Here is a 13734-nt window from a genome sequence, read left to right as displayed (position 1 = left end):
GATAAATTGAGTGCTGGTTAGGAGGGATTCCTATACCTTCAGTGAGTAAACTATTCTTCCTAGTTACTTAGTGGAAATTCATTGTCTGGTCTGATACAAACCAATGTGTTTGTGAACTGTTTGAGGACATTGCAATGTAGTTGCAATACATCTAGGACTGGGATGTCAGATGACCGTCATTTGTAGTGTGTGATATATGCCACCCAAATCATTAATGTGTCTGGCATGATTACATCTTGTGGAGCACGTTCTTACTGATACAGATGACTGGTATAATCATGAATCATCTGATTCGTTCTTCCTCCTAGTTTATTTTTGCTCTCTTTTCTGCAGACCTCTTCTGACCAAGAAAAGGGCTTATTGACCTAATAGAACAGACTATATAGTAAAATTTTTAGTTTGTTACTGTTGTTGTTTGGTTGCTTAGTTGTGTCTGACTCTTTGGGACCCCATGGACACACCAGCCTCCTCTCTTCTCCACTGTCTTCAGGAGTTTGCTCAAACTCATGTCCATTCAATCGGTGATGCTGTCTAACCATCTTTGCCACTCCTTTCTCCTTTTGTCGTCAATATTCCCCAGCATCAGAGTCTTTTCCAATGAATCAGCTCTTCGTGTCAGGTGGCCAAAATACTGGAGCTTCAACATCAGCCTTTCTAATGAATATTCAGGGTTAATTTCCTTCAGGATTGACTGGTTTGATCTCCTTGCAATCCAAGGGACTCTTCAGAGTCTTCTCCAGCCCCACAGTATGAAGCATCAGTTCTGCAGTGCTCAGCCTTATTCATGGTGCAGCTCTCACATCTGTACGTGACTATTGGGAAAACCATAGCTTTGACTATATGGAAATTGGTCAGCAAAATGATGTCTCTGCTTTTTAATATGCTGTGTAAGTTCGTCGTAGCTTTCCTTCCAAGGAACAAACATCTTTTAATTTCATGACTGAAATCACCATCCAAGTTATATTAGTTGTATTTTATTCATAGAGCTGCTGCTCCTACTGCTTAGTTGCTTCAGTCATGTCCGACTCTGTGCGACCCCATAGACGGCAGCCCACCAGGCTCCTGTCCCTGGGATTCTCCAGGCAAGAACACTGGAGTGGGTTGCCATTTCCTTCTCCAGTGCAGGAAAGTGAAAAGTGAAAGTGAAGTCACTCAGTCGTGTCCAACTCTTAGCGACCCCATGGACTGCAGCCTACCAGGCTCCTCCATCCATGGGATTCTGGAGGCAAGAGTACTGGAGTGGGGTGCCATGGTGTTCAAATACTATCTAATACCAGTACTTACAGCATTTAGATACTGTCTCCCTTGAAAGTCTTAGGGGAAAATTGCTGTTTCCATGATTTTATTGCTATTATTTTTCTGTTTAATTGTTCACCTCTTGTACCCTTTGGATGTTTTCTTATAATGCAACAAGGGAGATTGTTTAAATCTAGATACCTAAACATATCTTGGAATAAGGACTGCTCTGAGAGGAGTGGTTCTCCTCAGTCTGGATCCAAAAAGGATTAAGGAGTTGCCTTTTTCCTGAAAGAAAGGGAGTCCTGGAAATATTTAGTTGAGATCAGATGATTTTGTCTGGTTGTCATTAAGTCGTCTTCAACAGGTTTTGGCATGTATTTTGCTGCTGTTTATATCCAGAGTATCTGATATGCACAATTTGAAATGTAAGTGTGATACATAAAACATAGCACAGTCCAAACATAAACTTTTGGGGTTATTTGCCAATCTGGGGATAATTTTGAATTACCCACTTATTGATCCTTTAAAACAAATTGTAGTTATCACTGCTAGGTCTTCATAGGGTTGATTTTTCTCAGGCAGAATGAATAGTTCTAACCTTTTTTTTTTTTAATCATTCATTATTTTTGGCTGTGCTGGGTCTTCACTGCTGTGAGGGCTTTTGTCTAGTTGCGGTGGGTGGGGGCTGTGCTCTAGTTGCCATGTGCAGGCTTCTCTTTGTGGTGACTCCTCCTCTCGTGGTTCCCGGCTCCAGAGCACAGGCTCGGTATTTGTGGTGCATGGGCCCAGTTGCTCTGTGGCATGTGGGATCTCACCAGATCAGGGATGGAACCCATGCCTCCTGCATTGGCAGGCGGATTTTTTTTTAACCACTGAGCCACCAGGGAAGCCCTATACCATTGTTTTATGAAAAAAGTACTTTTAAGAAAACTTAAGGGCTCAAAGTCAGGTCTTAGGTCTTAGTCACTGTTATACCCCTGCATTTTATACAGCCCTTGGCATGAAGGTGTTTAATAAAAGTGTTGCCATTGAATAAATGATTAATAAATAAACAATTAAGCTCCTCTAAGATCCAGCCCTCTTTTGAAATTGAATTCTAACAATGTGCCACATTCAGTTTCAGTTTCAGTTCAGTCTCTCAGTCGTGTCAGGCTCTTTGCGACCCCATGAACCACAGCACGCCAGGCCTCCCTGTCCATCACCAACTCCCGGAGGCCACCCAAACCCATGTCCATTGAGTCGGTGATGCCATCCAACCATTTTATCCTCTGTCGCCCCTTCTCCTCCTGCCCTCAATCTTTCCCAGCATCAGGGGCTTTTCAAATGAGTCAGCTCTTTGCATCAGGTGGCCAAAGTATTGGAGTTTCAGCTTCAGCATCAGTCCTTCCAATGAATATTCAGGACTGATTTCCTTTAGAATGGACTGGTAGGATCTCCTTGCAGTCAAAGGGACTCTCAAGAGTCTTCTCCAACACCATAGTTCCACATTATTAATCCTCATATACTGTGTGCTATTTGATTTAAATTTTTGTAGTTTAGAAGAACTCTGCTAAGCCTATAGTATATACAGGATCATTTTGATGGAAAACTTTTGATTTGAGAGTGTCTGTTGGGAAAATTGAAACGAAGTAGTTGGAGGAAGAACTGAAAGAAACGAAATCAATCAAGGAATGCTCCTTTCCCTGCCTTCATTAGCCCTTTGAACTCTGGTTACTTCAGGTAGACAGTCACTTCGTGTGTAGATGAATGAGACATATGACGATAAATATCTTTGTTGCGTTGACTCTCATGTGCCCACATCCTGGGCTATTTTGTGGTTCTGCCCCCACACGGCTCCTGACATTTCAAGTAAGCATTGTCATTTCTAATTTTGACTTTTCAGTGATACTTATTTTTATTTCACCACACAAAACCTCCAGACTGTGACTTTCCTCTTGAAATATGTCAATGAGTAAGGACGGCAAAAGGAAATGTATCTACATTTAGTGGCAGGTCGTGGGGCTTCCCAGGTGGCTCAGATGTTAAAGAATCTGCCCACAATGCAGGAAACCTGGTTTGATCCCTGGGTTGGGAAGACCCCCTGGAGAAGGGAATGGCAACCCACTCCAGTATCGTTGTCTGAAGAATTCCATGGACAGAGGAGCCTGATGGGCTCCAGTCCACGGGGTCCCAAAGAGTCAGACACGATTGAGCGACTAACACTTTTAGGTTTCACACTTCACATAGATCTCCCACGGACTTGCATATGATGTTTTTTTTCAGTTTGGTTTTCATATTTTCCCTAATTTATCTTAGGATAATGTGCAATCTCTTAATAAAGATTCTGTTTTCAAATTTTAAAAATTCATTTGTGTACGTATTCTTTTCCACAATAAAAACAAACAAACAAACTGTGCTTTGTTGACTTCCCCTTCTGTGAATTCTTGTTAAAAACAGTAATTGAAAGTTAACTTTGGAAAGAAATACTTTAGAACTTCCCTAGTGGTCTAGTGGTTAAGAATCTACCTGCCAGTGCAGGGGACACAAATTCGATCCCTGGTCCAGGAAGATTCCACATGCTACAGGGCAGATAAGCCCGTACACCACAACTCCTGAGCCTGTGCTCTAGAGCCACAACTACTGAAGCTCGATTGCCTAGAGACCGTGCTTTGCAACAAGAGAAGCCACTGCAACGAGAAGCCCAAGCATTTTCAACAAAGAATAACCCCCTACTCATCACAACTACCAGAGAAGGAAATGGCAAGCCACTCCAGTGTTCTTGCCTGGAGAATCCCAGGGACAGGGGAGCCTGGTGGGCTGCTGTCTATGGGGTCGCACAGAGTCGGACACGACTGAAGCGACTTAGCAGCAGCGGCACCACAACTAGAGGAAAACCTGCACAGCAACGAAGACCCAGCATAGCCAGTTTTTTAAGGAAAAGAAATAGATACTTGAAACAAATTTCATAAAAATCAAATTGGACAGTTTAATTAGCATTCATGGATCAACTGCTCTGTGCCTGTCTTTGCACAGAAGTAAGTATTCAAGTTGCTGGGCCTGTGAGTGATAAGGCAGAGGCAGGCAACAGTATCTCAGGGACTGACATGAATTCATAACACTGAGTTCCAAGAAAGCATGGGTAGGGGAAGAGTTAGTCTTCCTCAGAGATGGGGATAGTCAGGAAAGCTTTGAGGAACCTGTTTGAGTTCGGTCAAGATGAGTTTGCTAGGCAGAAAGATGAAAGAGGGACGGTCAGAGCAAGTGAGACAAATACAGCGAGTATTATGTGTGTTCAGGAAATGCCACAAGATCTCGACTGGCTGAATCAGAGAGGTGGGAGTTGGGAAGATGACCAGATGTGAGACTAGAAATAAAGACAGAGTCAAGATTGCATTCTGCTCAAACATACGGTTATCGGGGGAAGGGAGTTTGGGATCGACATGTACACACTGCTATATTTAAAGTGGATAGCCAACAAGGTCCTACTGTAGAGCACAGGGAACTCTGCTCAGTGTTATGTGGCAGCTTGGATGGTGGTGGGGGGTGGCGGTGTGTGGTGTTCAGAGGAGGATGGATGCATATATACGTGTGACTGAGCCATTCTGCTGTGCACCTGAAACTGTCACAACATTGTTAATCAGCTATGCTGCTGCTGCTAAGTCACTTCAGTCGTGTCTGACTCTGTGCGACCCCACAGACGGCAGCCCACCAGGCTCCCCCGTCCCTGGGATTCTCCAGGCAAGAGTACTGGAGTGGCGTGCCATTGCCTTCTCCCAATCAGCTATATGCTAATGTAAAATTAAAAAAATTTTTTAAAAGGAGTCCATTCTGCTTTCTCCTGTTTTCATGTCTTGTGTTAAGTTCAAAGCCCTCTTGCATACCTGTCAGGGGCTTAGTACTTAGGCTGGGGGGAGTGTCACCCATGCCTTCATCTCACTGCTGTGCTTCGGCGCTCAGTCATTTCCGACTCTCAGCAGCCCCGCTTACAAAGTATGAGCTTTAGTCCATATTTTCCAGTTTTGTCACATTGTTGGGTCTAATGGTGAATGAAAAAGAAGAGCGAGGGGAAGGGACAGCTTGGGACTTGGAGAAAAGAGGCTGCCATCCAGTCTTTTTGAGACGCACTCAGCAGTTGCTTTAGCCTTGAGGGCTAATTGGTGACGACCTGTAATCCCGTTGGTCCCAAGCCTTCTAAGTAAAATAATTTGGAGGAGGAGTTTGGGAATCTGAGTGTGGATGAGAGTAGAGGTACATGAGCAACAGCGACTGAAAAGTCCCATTAACTGTTTGAATTAAAAACTGGCAGATTAGCTTTCAACTATGCTTTTAGCTTGCCTAGTTTTAGCAGACAAGCAAAACATAGAAATAATATTCCTGTACCTTTTAAGACAGTTTTTTTCTAGTCTTCAGTTTGTCCAGCTACAAGTAGGGCAGGCAGTCTCATGGGGTTTCCAGGTATAAAATCCTAACGTGAATTTTGTGATGCTGCCAGTGCACAGTTACGAAAGAAAAAAAGAGAAACAGTTTCTATTCTGTCCTGAGTGCCAAGAAGATATCGCTTCTAAGCTGCATGTCAGAGTTAGATATTTATTGGCTAAAACATCTGTCCTAATTCTTCAGTTTCCTGGCTCCTGTTGTAATTTCAACATACAGGGGATTTCCCCTGGCCCTTTCTTGAACATTAATTTTTTTTTGGCTTGTATTTCAGAGGCCAAACTCAGCCCCTTAGATAAATATTCAGGCAACTGTTTAAAATAAGCCCTGTATTATTTATTTATCACATCTGTTAAGAAAGCTGCAAGGATAAAGTAAGAGTGAAAACGGTGTGTTTTGTCAGAATATGAATCTTGCAAGAGTGTGTTCACCCGCTGCTCCATCTACACAGTGCATGTTTTTAGGTTCAGCTACCCTCATGGCAAAGAATGAATAAATCACTTAGATGCCCGTGTTTGGGGTCTGTATAGTCAGTACACACACACACAGGCACACACTCTTTGAAGGCTGTGCATGCTTTATATGGTGTCCTACTCATTTTTATTCTTGAACTTTCCCTTAGAAACAAGTTTTAAATACACAGGAATACTAATTTCTATATTTTATTTTCTATTACATTTACTTTCTTTAAGATTCTGCATTTATTGTATTAGAAATAAATAATTACAGGGAAACCAGTTTGGCCCAGAGAAATAGGATCAAGTTCAGAAAGAGGAACCGGGGAGGAAAATGACTCTGTAGTAAAGGAATTCTCATGATGCTTCACTTGGGTCTAGGCTGGAATGTAAGATGAAGTAAAACAGGATGGAGTTAAAGGGAATTGAATCACATTGAGGAAAAACTTCACAGTGTTTCTTGAGGCTGTTTCAGTTTTATTGTCATTCCCTCCAACTGAAATTCTGGGCTGTGTGTTGACGACTCTTACTTCTGGAAACACTGTGTGTAGATACGTGTGACTCGCTGTTAACACAACGCAGTAGCGGATTTAAACAACCGCACAGCGTATACACTGACACCGAAATAGGTGTCACAACAGCCTGTGGTTTCCTAGGTCAGAAACAAATGGAGCAAGTTGTAATTTAGATACCTGTTATCCTCAGGAAGTGACAGCTGAGTGTACACTGCTTATTGTAGCAGTCAGAAAATAAAAGACATAAGGTTTTGATTACACCCACACTGATTCAGTAATTGTTGTTTTTTTGATCCTGCTGCATTGAAGTTTACCTTTGAAACGCTTATGAATAAAATCATTTCCTGAGAAAATTGGTAAACGCGTTTTGATGTCCAGTAGGCCAGGAGCATTCTGATGCTTTTTACAAATTCCCTGAAACCCACGTGCTACATTCTGGCTGTCTTTTTAAACTACCATTAGGTTTGTATTTTTCTAGGCGGTGATACTAATTTAAGAATGTGAAAGTAGTAAAACGTATTTGCTAATGCGCACTTTTCTTTGGGCTGTGCTCACATCCATCCATTTAGCTCTGTTCCGTTGGGATTGTGTATCGTCTCCACCACCTTCCTCTCATCTCTCCAGTTTGTCACACTTCCTATTGACTCCAGAATATTTAAAAAAAAAAAAAAAAGCCATCCATGTAATCAGTATAAAAATAAATTTATCTTTAGAATATAAACTGATGGTTATTTCTCATATTCCTTGATAAGTCAGCTTTGGCAAAGAGGTACAAAAAAGTGATGATGTTAAGGAGAGAGGCCAGGAAGCCATAGTTTATGTAAGCAGTATTATAAAATGTTTCTTTACTAAAACATTTAGATTGTTTTAAGCATAAAATGTCATAGTGTATCGAAGAGAAAAAAGTTACCTGATCTTTAACTCAGGCATTGCTGTCCCTGGATATCTGGGCACATCCTTTTGCTACTTCGACCTTAATGTTTTCTGGGCCAGTTGACCTCAGTTTTTTCTTATCAGAGCCCAACATCTTGTTCCTTTGTGGCCTTATTAACTTCCTGTTTCAGGTCTTCCAACATGATGCAACATGTTCTTTAGACATTACATTTTCTGTATCAGTTCTTGGCTTTGAAGCCAGATATTCTAAATGGAAGAGTATGGACCTGGCCTTGGACCCCAGGTCTGCTCTTCTACTGGCTGTGACCGTGGGCACATGAATGACCATTTCTGAGCTGTAGTTTTCTCTCTCCAATGTGGAGATGACACTTTTTCCATCTCGCAAGGAAGCTGTGAAGATGAAATGAGGTCACGTATGTCAAATGCCTGGCATTAATAACTAACAGTTATTTTCTAAAATGTGTTCATTTTGTCTTCCTGATTACTTTCTGTCATTAAAACAAAACTCGATTCACTCTTTTGCCTGGGCATCCTCTTTCATGGGCTACATTTTCCATTTCTAGTCAGTGTGAGCTTTAATCTACCCGAAGCAGTGCTGTCAACACTGCCACATGCCTATGTCTCCATTTTTTACTAGAATTTTTGTTTGTTTGTTTTAGATTTTATTGGAGTAAAATTACTCTACAATGTGACTAGAATCATTTTTAACTCGTCCACCCACCTGTCCCGAGCTCCTGTTCCTTGCAAATTTTTCTTAGATTAGTGTTAACCCTGGTGCCCTTAAGAAGGCTTATTTTAAGCTTTTACAATATGTTCTCAAGTTATTTTCTTCCATATGACTTCCTCTTGCCTCCTGCCTTTGACATATGCCTCCATTTGCCACTAATCACAGCGCTTCCTCATGTGGATTTTCCACATAAATCCCCACCCCCCCCCCCCCCCCGGAGTACAGAGAAAAGGCCTTCTATCTCTACTGCTGCCAGAGTCACATCAGTGTGAAACCCAGTCTCTCAGGCAGAGTGTCTGAGGAGGACAGAAAGAAGCGTTGGCGCTCCAGCACAGGTGTTACAGAGTAGAAATGACAGTGAACTTGGCTTCCATAGATGAGGCACCTGGAAGGCTTGACTGTAGTAAAAATGGGTAATTATATTTTAATCTGCAGAGTCCGTGATTTTCTTAAAAATAATTACCTTCAGTTGACACTCAGCATCTCACATCTCATTTTGCCTTCTCCATGCTATGTACTTTGGCCCATAGAAGAGGATATGCACACACCCCAGTGCACAGATTCTATAGACAGAGGGCTTTTAAAGGGAAGATTCACAGTACCTCTGAGGTTGAAAGTGAAAGTGTTAGTCGCTTAGCTGTATCTGACTCTTTGCGACCCCATGGACTGTAGCCTACCAGGCTCCTCTGTACATGGATTTTCCAGGCAAGAATACTGGAGGGGGTAGCCATTCCCTTCTCCAGGGGCTTCTGAGGTTGGTAGATTGAAAACAATTTCATTAATGTAGATTCTTTCTTCACAATGTTATGAATTGCCCAATCTGCCTACTCACCTCCAGAAACTACCTACTGACTCCCACCTCTTGAGACAGATACCGTTCTCTTTTTTATGTTTGTACAGTAGCCTGAGACATTGAAATTATCATCAGTTAGCGGGTAAAGAAACTGAGGCTCAGAGAGGTTCAGTGTAACTGTGGCCACAGAATGATTAAACGATCCCTTCTTTCAAATTGAGATACTCATCTTTATACTGTGCTATTTTGCTTTATTTTAGGTATCCATTTTCAATTGGAGAAACGCTCCAAGTGAGTTAATTACAGTGAATATAGGAAAAAAAAAAAAGGAATTCAAATTAGTAATATCATCATCTCTCTGTTTCTAGTGTGTGCGAAGCAGGTAACCGATGAGGCGTCTTCCACCCGAGATGCAAGCCTTCCTAACACAGCAGTGCAGAGCAAGTTAGTGTCTTCCTTTCAGCAGCACACCAAAAAGGCTCTCAAACAGGTAAGGTCGTGGGCACTTCTTTGTCTCTCAGTTCTACCTACTTAAGATAATGAAGGTTATGCAGGAAAAGCAAAATAAATAAGAAAGTAGGAATCTGAAAGCAGCAGAGATGCGTTAGATTCAGCCACCCCCCTAATATCCAGTATGCTGACTTTATACTACAGTCTAGGAGAGGCTTGGCTGAGAACTTTGATGTAAAATAGAAGAGGCAAAGTGTGCTTGGAAACATACGGAACTTAATTAAGAGTGTGCGTGCGTGTGTGTGTGTGTGATTTAGAGCAAATATATTGCTTGTTCATACACGTATTTTGAAAATACTGTCTCTATTTATGGTCTTGTGTTTATCTGATAGTTGACGTCAAAAAGAAATGTAATTTCTTTCTTGTTACCGAAATGCATTGTTATAAATAAGAAAAATAGCAGTCGTGGCTTCCTTGCATCTCGACTATCCATTAGTGTGTTTGGTGCTGAATAGAGGTCAGCTTTGCAGTATCATCCCCACATTACATAAGCAGTCCTGACCCGTGTGTCCTTGTCCAGAGATGGTGGTGAAAAGTGTGGTTATAATATTGGACTCGAGAAAGAAAGAAAGTGTTAGTCACTCAGTCGTATCCAACTCTTTGCAACCCCATGGAGTGTAGCCTGCTAGGTTTCTCTGGCCATGGAATTCTCCTGGCAAGTATACTGGAGTGGGTAGCCATTCCCTTCTCTAGGGAATCTCCCTGACCCAGGGATTGAACCTGGGTCTCCTGCATTGCAGTCAGATTCTTTAACACTCAGACATAACCTAGTTTCAACCCTTGTTACTCACTGTGTGACTCTGGGTAAGCCACATTTCTTCTCTGAATCTTAAACTCCTCCTCTAGAAGATGTAGAAAATAAAGGTACCCTTCACCTGGGAATGATCCAAGAATTAAGCGAGGTAATAAGCTGAAAGGAGGTGGTAAAGTGAATGTGTAGCCCATGATAATTGCTTAATAAATGTTAACTATAGCCACCACCCCAGAAATGCTGCATGTGTCCAGAAGAAAAGAAAGAGATGCTGTGGTCAGAGGGGAACATGATTATAATAATGTCAGTAAATGCAGAGCTCACATATTTAGCCCTAAATTCATGGTAAACTGCTTTCCTGATTTTTTATTTTCATCATTTTGTGACAGCCACCTCCACCTTACCCCTTGCTGACCCTTACCAAGTCTAGTAATATAATAGATCAGATCAGATCAGATCAGTCGCTCAGTTGTGTCCGACTCTTTGCGACCCCATGAATCGCAGCACGCCAGGCCTCCCTGTCCATCACCAATTCCCAGAGTTCACTGAGACTCACGTCCATAGAGTCAATGATGCCATCCAGCCATCTCATCCTCTGTCATCCCCTTCTCCTCTTGCCCCCAATCCCTCCCAGCATCAGAGTCTTTTCCAATGAGTCAGCTCTTCGCATGAGGTGGCCAAAGTACTGGAGTTTTAGCTTTAGCATCATTCCTTCCAAAGAAATCCCAGGGCTGATCTCCTTCAGAATGGACTGGTTGGATCTCCTTGCAGTCCAAGGGACTCTAGTAATAGAGGTGTCATTCTAAATGATAGATTTATAAGAAGGAAAAAGAAGCCATGTTTTTAAATAAAGTTAAAAACATTTTTAAAGTCTCCCCAACACATAAAGCTACTTAATATTCACATCCAATCTCTTGAAGTTAGAATGTCTCCACCGACTGCTCTGTTTCAAACTAGGAAACTTTAAGAAAGAAACAACATTTTTATACTGAATTCTGTTACTTTTTAATTCCTTCTTAGCTACTGAAATCACAGTATTTCTATTCACTGGTATTATATTTAAGGTAGAAACAGTGTTTCATCCTACAGAGGTCAAATACTGAGCTCGCTATTTGTGTCCTTGCTCTTGTGAAATGTTTTTGATGCCAGAGAACAGAATTAAATTCAGTGTGGCGATCCCTGTTTCCATGATGAAATAAAGTAGGGATGATGGTAGGGAAGCCTGGGAAAAGGCTGATTCAAGTGGGAAACTGGATGTAGGTACTAAAATACCAACCAGGATGGAACAAAAGATACGAACGGGAGACTGCTGACCTGAGCGTTTAAGAAACGTAGATGCAAACATAAACGAAACTCATGCTTCTGAAGAACAATGATTTAGAAGCTGTGTCCACTGTGAATTCATCCTCCATATGAATGCAAAGCTATTCATTCACATCTCTTTATTGTCATGTCACATTATTTTTAACTTTCTTCACGTTGGTTTCATATCCTTTGAACATTTGTGTTTTTTTTTTTTTTTTTTTTTTTTACAATTACTAAAACATGACACAGTTTTGAGTCCCTGGGTAGTTTTTGTTTGTTTGTTTTGTTTTTTGTAGATCACATGTCCATGGGAAGTACCACTTGCTTGATTAGCATCTAAACCTTGTTTTAAGGAGCCAGCCCTGTAAGCGTCTTAATGTCCTGAGAGAGCTATTTATTAATGTCTTAAAACGTACTGTTTTATAATCAGGTAACAAGTTAGTCTCCCGGACAGTGTGGCACAATATATAGCAGATATGCTAATGTTTGATTAATAATCAAATTCGTAATGGAAATACAATTAGAAGAAAAGCTGTTCTTGTAGAATATTGCAAGATTCCTTGTAATTGCTGAGTTTTTTAAGGCAGCGTTTCAAACATTGACTGAACATGCGGCATTTTGAATTGCAGCAGCCTTAGCAGATTTGCAGCTTTCTTTTTGATAGTTGAATGGTCATGACCATGTAGAATTCTTTGAAAGTGTATATACTGTTATATATGGGTATGTGTTCTGTGGTTGTGAACATGTTTTGTGTATACACATAAAACATAATCTTACAGCATGAATCATAATCTTAAGAACCTGGGGCCAGCCGAATAACCCTAATAATAATTACATTAGCTTGTCATTTATTTTTATGCTCTGCATTTAGCAGGCACTATGCCATTTAATCCTCACACAAATCTTTTAAAGTAATCCTTTAAAATATGTTTCAAATGAGGAAGCTGCAGCCCAGAGGAACTAGAAAACTTACCCAGGACTGTCCAGTGAGTAAATCTTGAAGATGACATTTGAACCCAGAATCATATTTTCAGATTCTGCCCTCTCAACTATTAGTTCCTTTTAGCATATGCTTCCTAGGTGCCTCAGTGGTAAAAAATTTCTGTAGTACAGGAGATGTGGGTTCAATCCCTGGGTCAGGAAGATCCCCTGGAGAAAAGCATGGGAACCCACTCCAGTATCATTGCCTGGAGAATCCCATGGACAGAGGAGCCTGGTGGACTGCAGTCCATGGGGTCGCAAAAGAGTCAGACACAACTTAGCAACTAAAAACAACAGCAGCAGTGTAGTAGGATACATGGATTTTTGACATTATCCAAGGAAACCTGCATTCCCGAGTATTTGTATAATGTAAGGAAAGCATAGTCATTAAGAATATTATTTCTGGGCTTCTCTGACAGTCCAGTGGTTAAGACTTCACCTCCCAATGCAGGAGGCATGGATTCAGTTCCTGGTTCAAGAACTAAGATCCCGAGTGCCACACAGCGCAGCCAAAATAAGAATTTTTTCAAAAAAAGAATATTACTTCCTAAAAAAGACTGCTTGTGTTCAATATCAGCACATATTAAAGGTAGATACTTAAATATAGTAGCTTTTACCATTTTACTAGTATATTTTGAGTCAGTAGGGCTTTTGTATTTCAGCTCTATATTGCACAGTGTAGATTCTTAGAAAAAGAAGGTGGGAGAAAAAATCCAGTAGCTTTTTACACACTCGTGCCTGGAAAATCCCACGGACAGAGGAGCCTGGTAGGCTGCAGTCCATGGGGTCACAAAGAGTCGGACATTCTGAAGTGACTTAGCAGCAGCAGCAGCACCAGCAGCTTTTTTTTTTTTTGCCCCAGGCATTTTATTTTATTTTATTTTATTTTTTATCAGTGGTTTTATTTATTTATTTTATTTTATTTTATTTTTAAACTTTACATAATTGTATTAGTTTTGCCAAATATCAAAATGAATCCGCCACAGGTATACATGTGTTCCCCATCCTGAACCCTCCTCCCTCCTCCCTCCCCATACCATCCCTCTGGGTCATCCCAGTGTACTAGCCCCAAGCATCCAGTATCGTGCATCGAACCTGGACTGGCAACTCGTTTCTTACATGATATTTTACATGTTTCAATGTCATTCTCC

General features: G+C 41.2%; 1 protein-coding gene across 5 annotated transcripts in view; it reads left to right on the top strand.

Moving 5' to 3' along the window:
• ASXL3 (ASXL transcriptional regulator 3) overlaps positions 1-13734 on the top strand; it is a 196951-nt gene that overhangs the window by 83354 nt on the left and 99863 nt on the right. For all 5 annotated transcript variants that reach the window (XM_059881015.1, XM_024984461.1, XM_059881016.1 and 2 more), the window contains exon 5: positions 9405-9526. In XM_059881015.1, the coding sequence (XP_059736998.1) occupies positions 9405-9526 (122 nt within the window). The remainder of the gene's footprint in view (positions 1-9404; positions 9527-13734) is intronic.

The sequence above is a fragment of the Bos taurus genome, chromosome 24 (assembly GCF_002263795.3).
Source record: "Bos taurus isolate L1 Dominette 01449 registration number 42190680 breed Hereford chromosome 24, ARS-UCD2.0, whole genome shotgun sequence".
Classification (NCBI taxonomy): Eukaryota; Metazoa; Chordata; class Mammalia; order Artiodactyla; family Bovidae; genus Bos; species Bos taurus.
This window is presented reverse-complemented; position numbering and strand designations above follow the sequence as displayed.